The sequence below is a fragment of the Macrobrachium nipponense genome, chromosome 10 (genome assembly GCF_015104395.2).
Source record: "Macrobrachium nipponense isolate FS-2020 chromosome 10, ASM1510439v2, whole genome shotgun sequence".
Classification (NCBI taxonomy): Eukaryota; Metazoa; Arthropoda; class Malacostraca; order Decapoda; family Palaemonidae; genus Macrobrachium; species Macrobrachium nipponense.
Window position 1 is genome coordinate 22,001,562 of NC_087204.1, and position 16,520 is coordinate 22,018,081.

At 39.7% G+C, this 16,520-nt stretch overlaps 1 protein-coding gene across 1 annotated transcript in view; it reads left to right on the forward strand.

The window, feature by feature from the left end:
- Nucleotides 1-16,520, forward strand: part of LOC135223460 (aromatic-L-amino-acid decarboxylase-like) — a 38,533-nt gene that overhangs the window by 15,290 nt on the left and 6,723 nt on the right. The window contains exons 2-12 of the mRNA XM_064261881.1: nucleotides 2,002-2,284; nucleotides 2,724-2,889; nucleotides 3,270-3,340; nucleotides 6,740-6,976; nucleotides 8,577-8,676; nucleotides 9,200-9,303; nucleotides 9,536-9,603; nucleotides 9,937-10,027; nucleotides 10,417-10,610; nucleotides 10,978-11,123; nucleotides 11,349-11,425. Of these exons, the coding sequence (XP_064117951.1) occupies nucleotides 2,084-2,284; nucleotides 2,724-2,889; nucleotides 3,270-3,340; nucleotides 6,740-6,976; nucleotides 8,577-8,676; nucleotides 9,200-9,303; nucleotides 9,536-9,603; nucleotides 9,937-10,027; nucleotides 10,417-10,610; nucleotides 10,978-11,123; nucleotides 11,349-11,425 (1,455 nt within the window). The 5' untranslated portion in view covers nucleotides 2,002-2,083. The remainder of the gene's footprint in view (nucleotides 1-2,001; nucleotides 2,285-2,723; nucleotides 2,890-3,269; nucleotides 3,341-6,739; nucleotides 6,977-8,576; nucleotides 8,677-9,199; nucleotides 9,304-9,535; nucleotides 9,604-9,936; nucleotides 10,028-10,416; nucleotides 10,611-10,977; nucleotides 11,124-11,348; nucleotides 11,426-16,520) is intronic.

Sequence of the window (16,520 nt, forward strand, 5' to 3'; positions counted from 1 at the left end):
CCCCCCCCCCCCCCCTCCCCCCCCCCCCCCCCCCCCCCCCCCCCCCCCCCCCCCCCCCCCCCCCCCCCCCCCCCCCCCCCCCCCCCCCCCCCCCCCCCCCCCCCCCCCCCCCCCCCCCCCCCCCCCCCCCACCTCACCCACCCACTTATAATCGCAATGAAAATCAATTTACGGACAACCTTGGTTCATCTCGCCTCCACGGAAACGGGGCACAAAGGTTTCGTGGAGAAATGAGAGGATGATTATGAAGAACGAAGGGAAAGGGAAAATAAAATATTACTAGTTTTTAATGAATCAGTCATTACTGTTTTTTGCTTTTTGATTTACCCCTTAAAGAAAATAGATCAGTCATTACTGTTTTTGCTTTTTGATTTACCCCTTAAAGAGATAGGATCGGGTCGAGGCAGAAACTCATGCAAATGGGTGTGTTCTTTCGTATACAAGTTACACACACACACACATACGAATATACACTAAACTAATTTACTTACCAGGGGTTGGCCCCATAAAAATATCTGGAGACAACGATCACTGTCGAATTCTTTTAAAAAGCCCCGCCCAATCTAGAATCAAGATTTCTGCAATGGCCGAAATCTGTTAAAAAAAATAGACGAACCCATATAAATATATGTAAATCAATTCTTCAAGTATAAAAGCCCCATTAAAACACTCTGGTTTAAGGCTAGGGACTATATTTCTGTAGGCAATCTTCCACCCTTTACACTACATAGAAAGGGTGGAAGTTGGTCTACCGAAATAGAGTAGTTCCTAGCTTTAAACCAGTGTGTTTTAAAGGGCTTTTTATACTTGGGATATGAATATGTATATACGTGTGTGCTTGTCTGTAAACTAGTTATCAAAGCTAACGAAGAACAGTCCAGTAAAATCATCCCTTGGCTTCAACCAGCTATGCTTTGGGCTGGGTGAAAGACGAGAGCAGTGGAGCGCGGTTGGGTCTCTCCATATCTTATACCGAAGTGGGAATTCCGGAATGGGGAGAATTCCAGGCACGAGTCTCATTGTCCAGGATTCTCTGCTGGAAGGGGTGGAGGGGGTAGGAGGGTGCTAGAAGATAGTGAGAGCTGGGAGTAAGAAGAAGGAAAGGCATGAAAAAGAACGGCTAAAGGAGAAAGAGAGAGAAGCGATAATGACGTTGGGAATCGATGAAGGATGCGTGAATGAAAGGTCAAACAGAGACCGCAGATTCGATTTACCACTAAATTTGGCGAGGAAGTACACCCCCGTTTATGGACGTCCCTCCTCAAGGATACCCCATCCGAGGTTCCTAAACCCCCAAGGAAAAAAACTGCCAATAAAGTAGAGGGCTGTGGGATGCACTTGGATACACGGGCACCCCCGGTGATCGTGAAAGGGTTCCAGAAGATTGGCCCGAAGAATGAGGGGGGGGCGACGCGGCGGCGGCGGCGGCGTCTGGAATAAGATGAAATGGCGTTGGGTAAAAGGCCCCGCTGGGGTCTTTCCAGAATTTAAAGAAGAGTCGCGGGCGTGGGCGGCGACTCGGAGGGGAGAAAGTTGGGGGCAAAAGATTTAGATTGCATAACGCGGCGGGGCCATAGTCATCGCCATGGAATCTCTTGGGGCTGGTGAAAGAATGGGTGGGTGGCGCCACAGGAAGGGAACATTACCAGTAAATTGGGTGCTATTCGCGTGCCCCCACTGATCACAGCGGCACCTTATCTCTCTCTCTCTCTCTCTCTCGTCCGCACTTATAAACCATCCTTCAAAAGGAGAGAGAGAAAAAAACAGCTATAATGAGAAGCAGCAGACTTCATGAGGAAATTTTTTCAAGATGGTTGGGGATGTTGTAGGGAGGGAAGAATTCAGGGTGCCATTGCTTCCCTGCATGTAATGGAGGACTGGAAATTTGATTTTTTCTTAAACCGCTTTATAGATAATATTATCTTCTATCTTCTCTATTTTTAGGTATTCTCATATGCGAGGTACATCTATCTAAAAGATTATTTTCTCTCTCACTAACAGATTGCGAGGGTAAACGCAACACCCAGCGTAGCAGTACCTGATATTAAGAAGCTCGAGGAGGAAAAACCCTTTCCACATCAAAATGAACTCAGAGGAATTCCGCAAGAGGGGCCGTGAGATGGTGGACTACATCGCCGACTACATGGACACCATCGAAAACAGACGCGTCACCCCCGCCATAGAGCCCGGGTACCTCAAGGACCTGGTCCCCATGGAGGCGCCCCAGAAGGGCGAAGACTGGGACGACATCATGAAGGACGTGGAGAGCAAAATCATGCCCGGGGTAAGTGATGCTTCACCGAAATATTGAACTGAATATATAGCACTTAGGCGTTGAAAAGGAAATTGAAAGTAAGAGGGTTTGAAATGCTTTACGAAAATACTAAATTAAAATAGAATTTAGGTCAAAGGCCAAGCAATTGGGACCTCCTAAGTTTTGATTTTGATTTATATAGAGTTTTGGCACTGTGCCAATCACTGGGGCAACTAAGGCCATTCAGCGCTGAAACGGAAATTGACAGTAAAAGGTTTGAAAGGTGTAACAGGAGGAAAACCTCAAAGCAGTTGCACTTTGAATCAATTATTAGGAGAGGGTGGAAAGTAAGATGAAAGAAAGCGAATACGAAAGGAGGTACAGTAAAACGAACGTAAGGGGTTGCAGCTAGGGGGCAGAAGGCAAGCTGCAAAGAACAACGTCCTAACCTTTTGTTTTCCTTCTCCAGGTAACTCACTGGCAGCATCCCAGATTCCACGCCTACTTCCCATCCGGGAACTCCTACCCAAGCATCCTCGGAGACATGTTGAGCGACGGAATCGGCTGCATAGGCTTCTCATGGGCGGCCTCCCCGGCTTGCACTGAGCTCGAGACCATAGTCTTAGATTGGCTAGGTAAGATGGCCTACTCTTCTCTCCTCGCTCATCTCCGTCTCATCTCCTCTCTCTCTCCTCCTCTCTCCTCTCTCTCTCTCTCGCAGTTTATACATTCTCTTTTGATATGTTACACTGCTTTACGCTTGTTTTCTAACCTTCTCTTGTGATTTCTTTTTGAACAAATTCATAATTAAACTTACTGTAAATTTACCGAGACAAATTTCACTGCTATTTGCTTAATAACAAGCAAAATCAGTAGACATTTTTAGAAAAGATAAGAAAATTAACTGAAAAAAATACATCATAAAAATAATGATCGAAACCCAATTATTGCATATTACCTTTTACTCACTTCATTCCTACCAACTCTTGACACTTCTTCTGTGTTCCCCCAACAGGAAAAATGGTCGGTCTGCCAGAGGAATTCTTGTCCTTCTCCGAGAACAGCAAAGGTGGTGGAGTCATACAGGTGAGTTAATCATTCATTCGACACCTTTGCTACAATGATTTTTCGACAACTTTACTATAATAGTTTATTCGACGCTTCCACGGTAATGATTCAATCGACAACTTTACTATGATGATTTAATCGACGCTTCTACTATAATGAATCAATCGACAACTTTGCTATAATGATTCAATCGCAACTTTGCTATAATGATTCAATCGACAACTTTACTATGATGATTTAATCGACGCTTCTACTATAATGATTCAATCGACAACTTTGCTATAATGATTCAATCGACATCTCTCCTATAATGATTCAATCGACATCTTTACCATAATGATTCAATCGACACATTTACTATGATGATTTATTCGACACGCTCCTACTATAAATGCAATGTTGTAGGGTACAATGCAATACAATGCTGGAATAATACCATCCATCACAGGAAAACAATGCTTCGATGTGCAATAGTAATGTTGGTTCACTCGATTACGCATAATGCATCATACAACTGACCATTACATCCTACGATACTTAATACAATGCGACACACTACTGGAATGCATTACAATGCACTTTATTACAATGTATTGTAACAGCATAATGAAATCTGCGTTTTGCAGTAGTTTGAAGTTTCTGTTAATGGAATAGTCTTGCTAAAATATGAATAAAAACAGAAAAGGGTGAAAACTGGGTTAACTTACAACCGGTGTCCAGGTCTCTCTCTCTCTCTCTCTCTCTCTCTCTCTCTCTCTCTCTCTCTCTCTCTCTCTCTCCTTCTTCCTCCTTTCAGCGAGATTGAACTGTCTCGACTGAAGGCCGTTGCAGCCGTCAAGCAGCCATATCATGTAAAGATGGATGAGACTGAGGATGGCACGAAATCATCCGTTTAACAAGCACCAGGGCACCGTCGCCATCCATAAATATCTCCCAAAAGAAACGATCCAGATTACCAACCGACATCTGCGACGATCCTACTTTTCTCCTGTTTAGGCTAACTTTTTCCTCCTTCTAATAAAGTCAAAAACCCCATTCTGGATCTAGAAGCAACCGATGGGAATTTGAAGTCAAAATATCCAAGCGACGGATGGGAATTTTGGAATACCAGAATCTGTCATAAATCAAGACAAGAATTACCCATTTTAAACATAAAATCATTACCTAGAATAACTCGGATGTCAGGTCAATGACAGGTCAGATTTAGTATAAAGGACGAGGCTTAGGCGAAGATATAATCAAAATTCCTACTGACGATAAGGAGATAGAAAATGGTCGGGTGTTTAAGAAACCTTTGCTTTCTATTAAAAGTTAGTCATGAAGATACTAAAAGATGTATTTGCGGCTGTGACTTTTGTTTCTATTTATTTATTTATTAATATCGTTGGTATAATCTTATTATTACTACTGAATATAGTATCATTATGAGTTTCATTATTAAGTTGTTAGCTAAACGTCACAAATATCTGACGGGATTTGCGTTTGCATACCAACATATCTTTTATCATTTGAGAATATTTGCTCTCATTAAAGCCAGTTTATCGGGTAAAATGTTCTTACTTTAAAAAAAGCGAATGAGAAAGAATTAAACACCAGAGAGAGAGAGAGAGAGAGAGAGAGAGAGAGAGAGAGAGAGAGAGAAATCGATATGTGGCTATTACCCCTGACAATAGAGTCGGTGCCGTGAGAACTTTTAGTCCGAAATCTGACTTTCGACTTTTCTTCTTCTTCTTCTTCTTCTTCTTCTTCTTCTTCTTCTATATACCCTTAAGATTATATATATATAATGATTGTTCCAGGTAGGAGTTTTGCCTCGTTTTATTGGCGGGGGGGGGGGGGGGGTGGAAAAAGGGACAGAAAAATGACGAAGAAATGTTCGCGGTAAAATCTTGTGAAAGAGGTGAAAAAGATTGCTCTCGGAACATATATAGGTTGTAAATAACGGGACACATATACATATACATATACATATATATATATGTGCGTGTTATGTGCATCTCCTTCAACACAGCCTTCTAAACACAAGCGTTCTCGAGCTGACAAAATAAAAACACAATTAAGTTCTCGCGAAATCTTGTTGGGCTAATCCGCCCATAAAGAATTTTGAAAGTAGCACACCTTCGAAAAAACCAACTCCTAAGTGGATTTGCATCGAACGAATGAATCTGCTCCTAAAGCGAGCAAACGAAATAAAAGATATCTTTATCCTCTTTTGCGAAAAAGCCAAAAATTATATATATATCGTAGCGGTTTCCAAAGAAAACTTTATATTATTGTCTCATTTTAGCAGATTTATCTTCCGGGGTTTAATACCTTACTTTTCAAAGAGACAAAAAAAAAAAAATACATTTTTTATTACTTACCCTGTACATAATAGAAAAAAATTATACCGTTCCTACGTGGCATATTCTCTCTCTCTCTCTCTCTCTCTCTCTCTCTCTCTCTCTCTCCTATACAAACTTGACCCTTTCTTTTCAATGACAGCAAATAAAATCAAACATAAGCATCGGTATCCTCTATAATAATAATAATAATAATATAATAATAATAATAATAATAATAATAATAATAATAATAATCGCCAAACAAAGTCATTCTTTTTAACAGAATATGATCGAAAGAGGGTCTTCTTCCAAAATAATAATAATAATAATAATAATAATAATAATAATAATAATAATAATAATAATAATAATAATAATAATAATACACCAGACCTACACCACACCCCAACGACATCTCGAAAATACAAAATGGGAATAAAATATCTGAAGACATAAAATTTCAAGGTTAAACATCAAAAGCTCCTAGATGGATCGTCTGACTACAATAAGCGGTTTAACAAGAGAGCACTGAGAAGGATATCGTAGCCCCCTCCCCCACCCCTCCCCCCCCCATACGAACCATCCCCCCCCCCCCCCCACCCCGCCATCAAGGATATAAGGGATGCCCTCCTAGCCTCCGTATGGTACAGGACACGCCTCGGAATTTTACTTTTTTTTTTTTTTTTTTTTTTTTTTGTCAAAAATCCGCCCCCCTACCCGATCTCGAAGTCGCTGAAATATGGGTGGATTAGTTACGTCATTTTTCAATCAGTCTCGAAGATTGGGGGGGATTGTCATAAGAGAGCAAAAAGGGCGAGTTTTTATTTATTATTTATTTATAAGATATATATCTAGGATTGCGATATGGTTCTCGTTTTTACTTTTTTCTTTTTTTCCCCAACTGAAGGAGGGACTTTTTATGTTGTGAGGCTTTTGGGTAACTCACTCTCTCTCTCTCTCTCTCTCTCTCTCTCTCTCTCTCTCTCTCTCTCAATTACAAGTATCCCTGCACACAAATCAAAACTAGATTCTAAATTAAACTCGATTCCTGTGTCATTGTCTTAAAACGCCCTCTCTACTTTTCCCCACCCAGGGATCAGCGTCTGAATGCGTCCTCGTGTCCCTCCTGGCCGCCCGCGCCCACATGATCCGCCAGCTGAAGAAGCAGAACCCCTTCGTCGAGGAGGGGCTCCTCCTGTCGAAGATGATGGCCTACTGCAACAAGGAAGCCCACTCGTGCGTCGAGAAGGCAGCCATGATGGCCTTCGTCAAGCTCCGGATTCTGGAGCCAGACGAGAACCAGTCCCTCAGGGGATCCACACTGCGGCAGGTGAGTTGGGAGTAAAGATTCTCTCTCTCTCTCTCTCTCTCTCTCTCTCTCTCTCTCTCTCTCTCTCTCTCTCTCTCTCTCTCTCTCCGGTTAAAATGATCTCAGTTTCCTATAAACATGAAACTCAAGAAAAGCTCCCTCTCTCTCTCTGTCTGTCTGTCTCTCTCTGTCTCTCTCTCTCATTAAAATGATCTCAGTTTCCTACAAACATGAAACTCAAGAAAAGCTCTCTCCCTCTCTCTCTCTCTCATTAAAATGATCTCAGTTTCCTATAAACATAAGGAACTCGTGGTGCCAACATATGTTCACAGATTTCCCCTTGACGTCTATCTCCTTTTCCCCAATTTTTTATCTAGTAATTCCTATTCCTTTTCACTTCCTCCCCCTTCATCATCACCCTCTGCCTATTATACACCATTTTCCCTAACGTAAACCTACATCAATGGATTTTACTCTGGTGTACATAACGCAAAATCCTTAGCTCAAACAATGCAAAGGCAGCGTCGATTGATCGAAAAAAAAAACCGAATCATATTTTTGTGATCTCTAAATAATAAAATTCTATCAACTACCTCCAATAGACACATTGAAAAATGTTCTTGTACGAGTATTTTCTAGCTGAATGGTTCCAGAATGAGTTAATGGATATAACGAAGATGAATATAGTCATAAAAATAGTACTAATCACGAGTACCTTCCATATTGGCAGATAGGCTTCGCTTTTTAATCCTCAAAGGGTACCACAGCTTTAGAGAGGGTTCCAGTCTTGTAGTTCGACTGTCTTTTATTATTAGAGTTGATCCTTTGAACGGGACTATGCAATGCGCAACGTATATGAACGTTGCATTTCCAAAGAATTGTCAAGTTATTGGAAACATTGGAAAAAGGAGCTCTTATCAGTACAAGACGTTTTAGCTAGGAGTTTTTGGTCTAGATTATTTTATATATTAATTTTGCTTATGAGGGAAAATAATGCAATTGTTTTTGATCGTCAGAAATATTTTTATGCCTCAGTCACCTCCGGAAAATGTACGTCATACGGATTTCTAAATGATTTCACCAGAAAATCTATAACTTTAAACCGTAGGAAATATCAATTTCTAAATACTGGAATTGGCGCTGCCCTAAAACAATCTCTACAATAATTTAAACAAAAAGCCTATGCTATAAATTTTGCTTCAACGTAACACTCTTGAATACATGTTCGTGGTAAACATTACAAAATATCGGCTGCTTAAAAGCAGTAAAAGAAAATAAAAGTCTGGGAACTATTTCAAAAGTACTTTACCATTTGGAAAACTGCGAATATCTCTCTATTTAAAAAATACATTAAAAAGCCATAATTTAAAATCAGCAAAAATACGAGTAACAGCGGCGGAATTATACCAGAATTATTTTACCGTTTGGAAAATTGCGAATATCTCCCTCAACAAAAAAATATTAGAAAACGATCATTTTAAATCAGCAAAAATACGAGTAACAAGTCACGAAATGACGTGGGACGTCTGCTCATCCTGACTCTTTTGAAACTCGAGACAAAAACGTTTCCACTTAACCCGATTAAACGACTGAAAAACGAACGTTTTCTCCCTGATTGCAGGTGATGGAGGAGGACAAAGCCATGGGACTCATTCCATTCTACGTCGAAACAACTCTAGGAACCACGTCCTGCTGCTCCTTCGATAATTTAGCCGAGATCGGTGAGTTGGAAATGGCACTGATTATGTGTGTGTGTGTTTATATGTACACACACACATGTGTATTATATATATCTATATATATATATTATATATATATATATATATAATTATATAATATGTATTTTTTTTAGCTTGTTAGTCACTGGGAATTTTATATATAAACAAAAAAAGTTTTGCATAGGAAGCTCTAATTACAAAAACAATTTTTTAAAAAAATTACGAGAAGAAATAACTGAAATGAGGAAGTTGGGAATTATATATAAAAAAAATGTAATGCATAAGAAGCTCTAATTTTTAAAAAAACTACGAAAAGGCCTGCTAGCTGAAATGAGAAAGTTAAAGTTACCATCACATTACGAAGTCAAACTAGCATTAACATTATCGCGAATCATTCCCAACCCGCCGAAAATAGGACGAAAATTTTTGGAAGATCCCAAAGAAACAAATAAGATGTAGCAAGATCAACTTGGGGTATCCTTTAAACTCTTTTTTTGTTTATTTTTTTATTCTTATTTTTTTATAGGTCCCGTATGTGAGGAATATGGAGTCTGGTTGCACGTCGACGGAGCCTATGCTGGAAACTCCTTCATCTGTCCCGAACTGAGAGCTCCCATGAAGGGCATTGAGGTGAGTTAATTAAATAAATAGAGAGTGATTTAACAATTTAATAGACTGCCCAACAAATCCTGTTCATGGGATGCCTTACTTTTAAAAGTACCTTAACAATAACTGACAAATTCAAAAATCGATTCGAATCGCTGTTAATATGTGTCCCTCTGTCCAGAAGTTGGAAGTTTATTTTCCAGTATTCTGGATCACTATTAGCGTTTGCTAATTGTTTATTCCTTTATCCTTTCAGTACGCATCTTCCTTCAACTTCAACCCAAACAAATTTATGTTGACCAACTTCGACTGCTCACTCATGTGGTAAGTTTTCCAAATTGCTCATTTATCTTTTTTTTTTTTTTTTTTTTTTTTTTTAAGTGGAAACATACGTGTTGCACATACATTTTCACCTTCTAACACTGGGAGTTTATCTCAACCTCACATCCTGGTATTTCTAACTTTGGATATTTACAATATTTTCACATCCTGGTATTTCCAACTTGGGAATTTACAATATTTTCCAACTTGGGAATTTACAGTATTTTCACACCCTAGACCTTCTTACTTTGAAAGTTTACTGCATATTACACTATCACATCCTGACTCTATCTTTAGAAGTTCACTAAAAATAATGTACGTTTTAATTCTTTGCAGGGTGAAAGACAGATTCAGGCTAACCCAGGCTCTTGTTGTAGACCCACTTTATCTACAGCACTCCTATTCTGAGAAATCTATCGACTACAGGGTAAGTGTTTGACGAGCGACCACATTGTTGCTAGTTGTAAATCACTTGATAGTAATACTATTAACTGATATAACTGAATCGGAAACAACAGTCTCCGTATGCATATTCTTAAAAAATGGATAAAATTATCAGTTTCTAGCCAGCTATATATTTATTTATTTATTTTTTTTTTTTTTTTTTTTTTTTTGTTAGCAAGTTTTTTTTTTTTTTTACTCTCACTTGCCATGTACTAAGTCGTCTTATGCCTATGTTTACGGGCAAGAGCCCGTGCTAGCATGAAGCTAGCTCAATCTTAAACAACAACAATAAATGTTCCCATGACACGGCTCTTGTAAACGATTATTAATCTGACATTTTTTTTCTCTTTCTTCTTTCCCTCTCGGCTACAGCATTGGGGAATCCCCCTCAGCAGACGCTTCCGCGCCCTGAAGCTGTGGTTCGTCATCAGGTCCTTCGGAGTGGAGGGCCTCCAGAAGTACATCCGAGAGCACTGCCGTCTCGCCCAGAGGTTCGAAGTCCACGTCAGGAAGGACAGTCGGTTCGAAGTCGCCAGTCCCGTCCATCTGGGTCTCGTGTGTTTCAGGTAAATTGAGAGAGAATCGTTTTTGTCATGAATCTGGGACTTGATAATCGGTAGACAAGCAGATGGGCATGGTGTACCTTAAGGGATGCAACAAATACAATCAAAAGAGTAAAACGGGCGGGAAAGTTGGTATTTTAAGATAGATATAAAAATCCTTTGTCCATTTCCATCGAATTTTGCTCAATATTCCCTTCCCTCGTGCGTCTAATCGATGCAACCTTTGCTCCTTAGACCCAACAACACAATTATTCTAATAATCCATCTCACATCGACATCCTTAGCAAATTTAAAATCATTCAAACACTTAAACACATTGGGAATAAAAGTTCTTTCAGCCGCTAACGCCAGTTTTTCCTCTCCCTTCCAGATTACGCGGATCCAACCAGATCAATCAGAAACTGCTTTCGTCCATTAACGCCTCCGGAAAACTGCACATGGTGCCGGCCTCTCTCAACGACAAATACGTCATCAGGTTCTGTGTCTGTGCACAGAATGCTACCGACGCTGATATAGGTGAGAGAAGTCTTGGCTTTTTTTGTTAGACGCGATTTGGCGAAGCCATTGTTATATACTTATAAATTCTAAATTAATTCGTCTAATTTCTTTTTTTTTAGTTTTCGTTTTTTAAGAATAATTATCTAATTTAGTTTTGCTGCAACCACATTTCTTTTAATCGTTTACATTCCCGTGACGTTTTGATCGAATTCAGTGCTAATGTCTTCTTTCTTTCTTTTGCAGATCATGCATGGGACGTGATTGCCCAATTCGCAACAGACATGCAAGACATTATCAACGACGAGATCGTCGACAACAAAGTAAGTAGCGTCTCAATCTCCCTCTCTCGCTCTCTCTCCATTTCTCTCTCCCTGTCTCGTCAGGCCAGGGCGTAACAGTGTCCTGCGTCACTCGTAGAAGTGAGAGAACCTTTCTCTCGTATTTCCTATTTCTTAAGCTTTGTTGACATTCCTCCCTCTCTTTTTCTTTACGTATGTACGTGAACATTTGTGAGACATAAACGGTGAGAATAACTCACAAGGCTAAGTGAGGCGAGGAGTATTACCCTCCCCTGTGAAAGAGGCTCCAGACGGGTGAGATAGGAAAGTGGTGCCATCATGGATATCAACAAATGTCACGAAGAAACGTCAACAAATGTCAACCAGAAACGTCAACGAAGTTCACGAAGAAACGTCAACAAATGGCACCAATAAACGGCATCAAAGGTCACGAAGAAACGTCAACAATTGTCAACCAGAAACCTCAACAAAGATCACGAAGAAACGTCAATAAAAGTCACTAAGAAACGTCAACAAATGTCACCCAGAAACGTCAACAACGATCACAGAGAAACGTCAACAAATGTTATGAAGAAACGTCAGCAAATGTTACCAAGAAACGTCAACAACGATCACGAGATCACGAAGAAACGTCAACAAATGTTATAAAGAAACGTCAACAAATGTCACCCAGAAACGTCAACAACGATCACAGAGAAACGTCAACAATTGTTATGAAGAAACGTCAGCAAATGTTACCAAGAAACGTCATCAACGATCACGAGATCACGAAGAAACGTCAACAAATGTTATGAAGAAACGTCAGCAAATGTTATGAAGAAACGTCAGCAAATGTTACCAAGAAACGTTAACAACGATCACGAGATCACGAAGAAACGTCAACAAATGTTATGAAGAAACGTCAGCAAATGTCGACCAGAAACGTCAACAAAGATCACGAAGAAACACCAACAAATGTCACCAATAAAAGTGAACAAAGGTCACGAAGAAACGTCAACTATAGTCAACCAGATACGTCAACAAAGGTCACCAATAAAAGTGAAAAAAGGTCACAAAGAAACGTCAGCAGTTGTCAACCAGAAACGTCAACAGAGATCACCAAGAAACGTCAACAAAGGTTACGAAGAAACGTCAACAATTGTCAACCAGAAACCTCAACAAATATCACAAAGAAACGTCAACAAATGTCAACCAGAAACGTCAACTAAAGTCACCCAGAAACCTCAACAAAGATCACGAAGAAACGTCGATAAAAGTCACAAAGAAACGTCAACAAATGTCACCAAGAAACGTCAACAACGATCACGAAGAATCGTCAACAAATGTTATGAAGGAGCGTCAACTAAAGTCACCCAGAAACGTCAACAGAGATCATGGATAAACATCAACAACAAAGCAGAAATACAAGAGGAAAACAAAATAAAACTGGTGAATGGCTAAAAACACAAGAGTAATGTTGTCTCATGAAAATAAAGCCAGAACCAACGTTGTCTTATCAAAACAAGCCGTGGGATAGTGACCTTACTGGAGAAGTTTTTATCAATGTTGTCTTATCAAAACAAGGCAAAGGAGAATGACCTTACTGGAGAAGATTTTACCATTCACTAATTCCCAACAGCTATGGGCTTCACATATAAGATGATAATATAGGTGGTGATGGCGGTTGAGGGACTGCCCTAATTCAGTTTCAGATACAATGAGGGGCGTAACTGCCCTTATGCTGAAGCGCAGGAGACGATGGCAATTAGACTGGAAAAACCAACAGGTAAGATGACGACATTCACACTGAAGAACTTCCCTGTGGTTGCAGAAACAGCTACGTTACAAGAAACGAACAGGTTAACTCGGCACAAATGAAACAAGGTTGGGGACGAGCACTTTGAGAAGGTCATCGTTCAGTGATCGTGGGAGGTACCTGAATATTTTGAAGCTGTTCTGGATATGCCAACATGCCTCGTGGATGCATACAACAACCGCAGAACTTCAGCTCAAAGTGCAGCTAGTTCCTGGGGACGTCGAGCCTAGAGGCATAAGAATTCAACACGAGGTAGATGTTGTGCAAGTAACCATGACCGAACTATGCACACAGAAAACAGATGGAAGCCGAAGAATAATCCCAAAGTGTGTGAATTGGTGGGGTGGCATCTCCACCAATGCATGATGCTCGAAATACCCGAGCCTCAATATACCCGAGTCAGCAGCGACATCTCTCACTAAAAACTGATGGAGGAAACGGGCACATGGACAATCCTTCACGTCAAGTGGTCAATGATTCACGTGTCTCTAGCGACACAGAAACAGTACTAGAAAATGTGAAAAATATTTTAGCCGACACAACAACCAGACTTCTCAAGATGGAAGTGAGGGAACGCGAATTCGAATTCTTGATGTAGCGTCAACTATGAAAAAATCTCACCTGAAAATTTTTTTAAATTGTTTGCATCAGAATATGTGCCTGACAATGTTGAAGAAAAAGTATGCCATTTGGTCAAAATTATCCATTACTTGACTGATCAAATGGTCAATAACTGTAGCATGTATGATCCTCAATTCAGTGTTTAAAAATGAGTTGTCAGTTCTGACTTGGAATTTGAAGTCTTCAAGAGCGTTATTTGATGTACAATGATACAATAAGACATATATTGCTTTAACTGTGATTCACAAATTATAAAATATTTATTCTTGAACATCAATATAACATCAGAAGATTAATAATATTTATTATATAAGTTAAGAATACTATTCCAACTCAGCTGCTGACAACTGATTTTAGGAATTTTACAAAATGCATGGGAATAAGAGTAATATTAGACTGTTAATCATTATGTCCCGAATGGAGAACTGGAAACAAATAAATACTCATGATTTTTTGCATGAAAAACTTATGATTTTTGTATGGTATTTAAATGCACTGCATCCTGCACTGGGTTTTTAAGGAAATCACTGCAATGAATATGGGGAGAGATGGTATGAACGTACAAATTATTGTGAACACTTATATAAGGGTCTTAGGTGCTGATGAACCAGCTCACAGGAAGGGAGCAGGGCCTGATTATGTATGCATGTATGAAGGTCCATACATGAGGGGGGGGCTTGATTATGTATACCATGTATAAAGGTCCATACATGAGACGGGTTGATTATGTATGCATGTATAAAGGTTCATACATCAGGTATTTTGGGAGATGGTGAATCCTCTGGTTTCTGATCACTGCACTGAAAGCTGTGACTGATGTCAAGAACAGTATATATTACAATTATAAAGACTCCATTACCTAGGAACAAGACGACAACCTTTGCTGAAGTCATTGGGGAAAAGGTATTAAAAGATATACAAGGTGTCAGACCTTAGTATCCTGGACTTTACAAACGATTTACAGAACCAAATGGAAACTATTTTATCAAAACCAAATAGGAGACATAAAAATATCAAGGGCAATGTTAATGGGTCTAGAAATCGCATACGCTACAAGGACGATCCGTGTCAAATACTACAGTACACCAAATGAACTGTGTCCCATAGGTGGCTTGAATGTCATGAGCAAGAACACTACAGAGGTTTCCAATTCATAGAAAAGCAATGTAGAGTAATTAAAATGCGGCCATGAGAAAAATTTTTGACCAATTTTGTTGGGACTATCCACTTTGAAGCACCACCACAGAAAGTGTGGAATTGTATGCACACTGCATTCCATGCTCACACTCAGAAGGCAGCAGATAGGTAACTGCTTCATCCATGAACAGACTCCCTGACAGAATACAATATAAACTAAGAGTAAAATTCCTGTATTTGAATTGTTGCAATCAACAAAGAAAGGATAAAGTTAACAGCACTGGGAGAAGACAAGGATCACCTATGACATAACATCAGCCTTGTAACAGAGGGCAAGCCTCTCTTTAAGCTTTCCTATGATTTACGGGAGTAGAATGATGTCATATTTAGGAAAAAGGTCATCATTAGGCCTGTTTCCAAGCCCGGAGATCCAGGCAATTTTAGACAAATATCTAGAGCTTTGGGAGTCTTTAAAATGCTGGAAAGAATCATTTTTACCAAGTTACTAGCTAAATGGGTTCGTAAAAGTTACGAGTAAAGGAGCCTGCATACCAACATTGCTTGCTATTAACTCTTAAAATATTCTGCGCTCTTGGACGTCTTGAAAAATGTTTTCGACAAATCTGAAAAACAGTCCAGTATGAGTTTACAAAAAAGAGCAAGAAATACGCACTCAGATTAGACAGGAGGTCCTTTGTAAACCCATGGCATATGGCAGCAAAAGGACATCAGTGCAATGTATGGTACACATGTCAAAATTATGTCTGCCTTCCAAAAACCAACCTGGCAAAACTTGAAGCCATTCAGAATGAGGCGATGAGAATCATCCTCGGCTGTCTAGTAACTACAAGGGTATTAAATATGATAATAGGGTTTGAGCTGGTATCTATAGCAAAGAGACTTAGAGAAATTAACACTCTTATTGGCATTAAAACACTGAGAGACAACAGAGACTCTTCCACAGAAAAAAATACTGGATACTCTTGGATTGGAATAAATAGCAGAGAACAGCTGGACTACAGTAACAACTAAAGATTCTTGGAATGGAGTATATAGGAGAGAACAGCAGGACTCCTGTAACAGCTAATGATACTCAGCATTAAAATGTTGTAGATTTTACAAAGACAACTAGGCAATGCCTTTCTCCCTTGATGTTTATGCCGATTAACATACCTATACATGCAGACCACCTTGGAAAAAGAGTTTGAGACCAAATTATTAAGCAGCAATAGGGTAAAATGAAGAGAAGTAGGAGGTTACACCGACCAGCTGTATTGTGATGTGTCACTAAGTGTGGACACAGGTGAGCTGTTGCTGCTGCATCTCTAGTCTAACAAATGGTGGTAACTCCAACTCCAAGTAGACATTAATGTCAGGATGCAAGACTGGGTGTCTTCATTCACATTGGCTGAACTGATGGCTTTTGCATTTGGCCATAACGTGAATCAGTCAGTGTAATGTAATTTCTTAAGAATCACTTAATATCTACCCTTCAGTCCTTGAAAAAAAATGCTGTGGAGTCAGTATGAAAAATTAGCCGATGACGTTAAAAGGAAGCAAGGA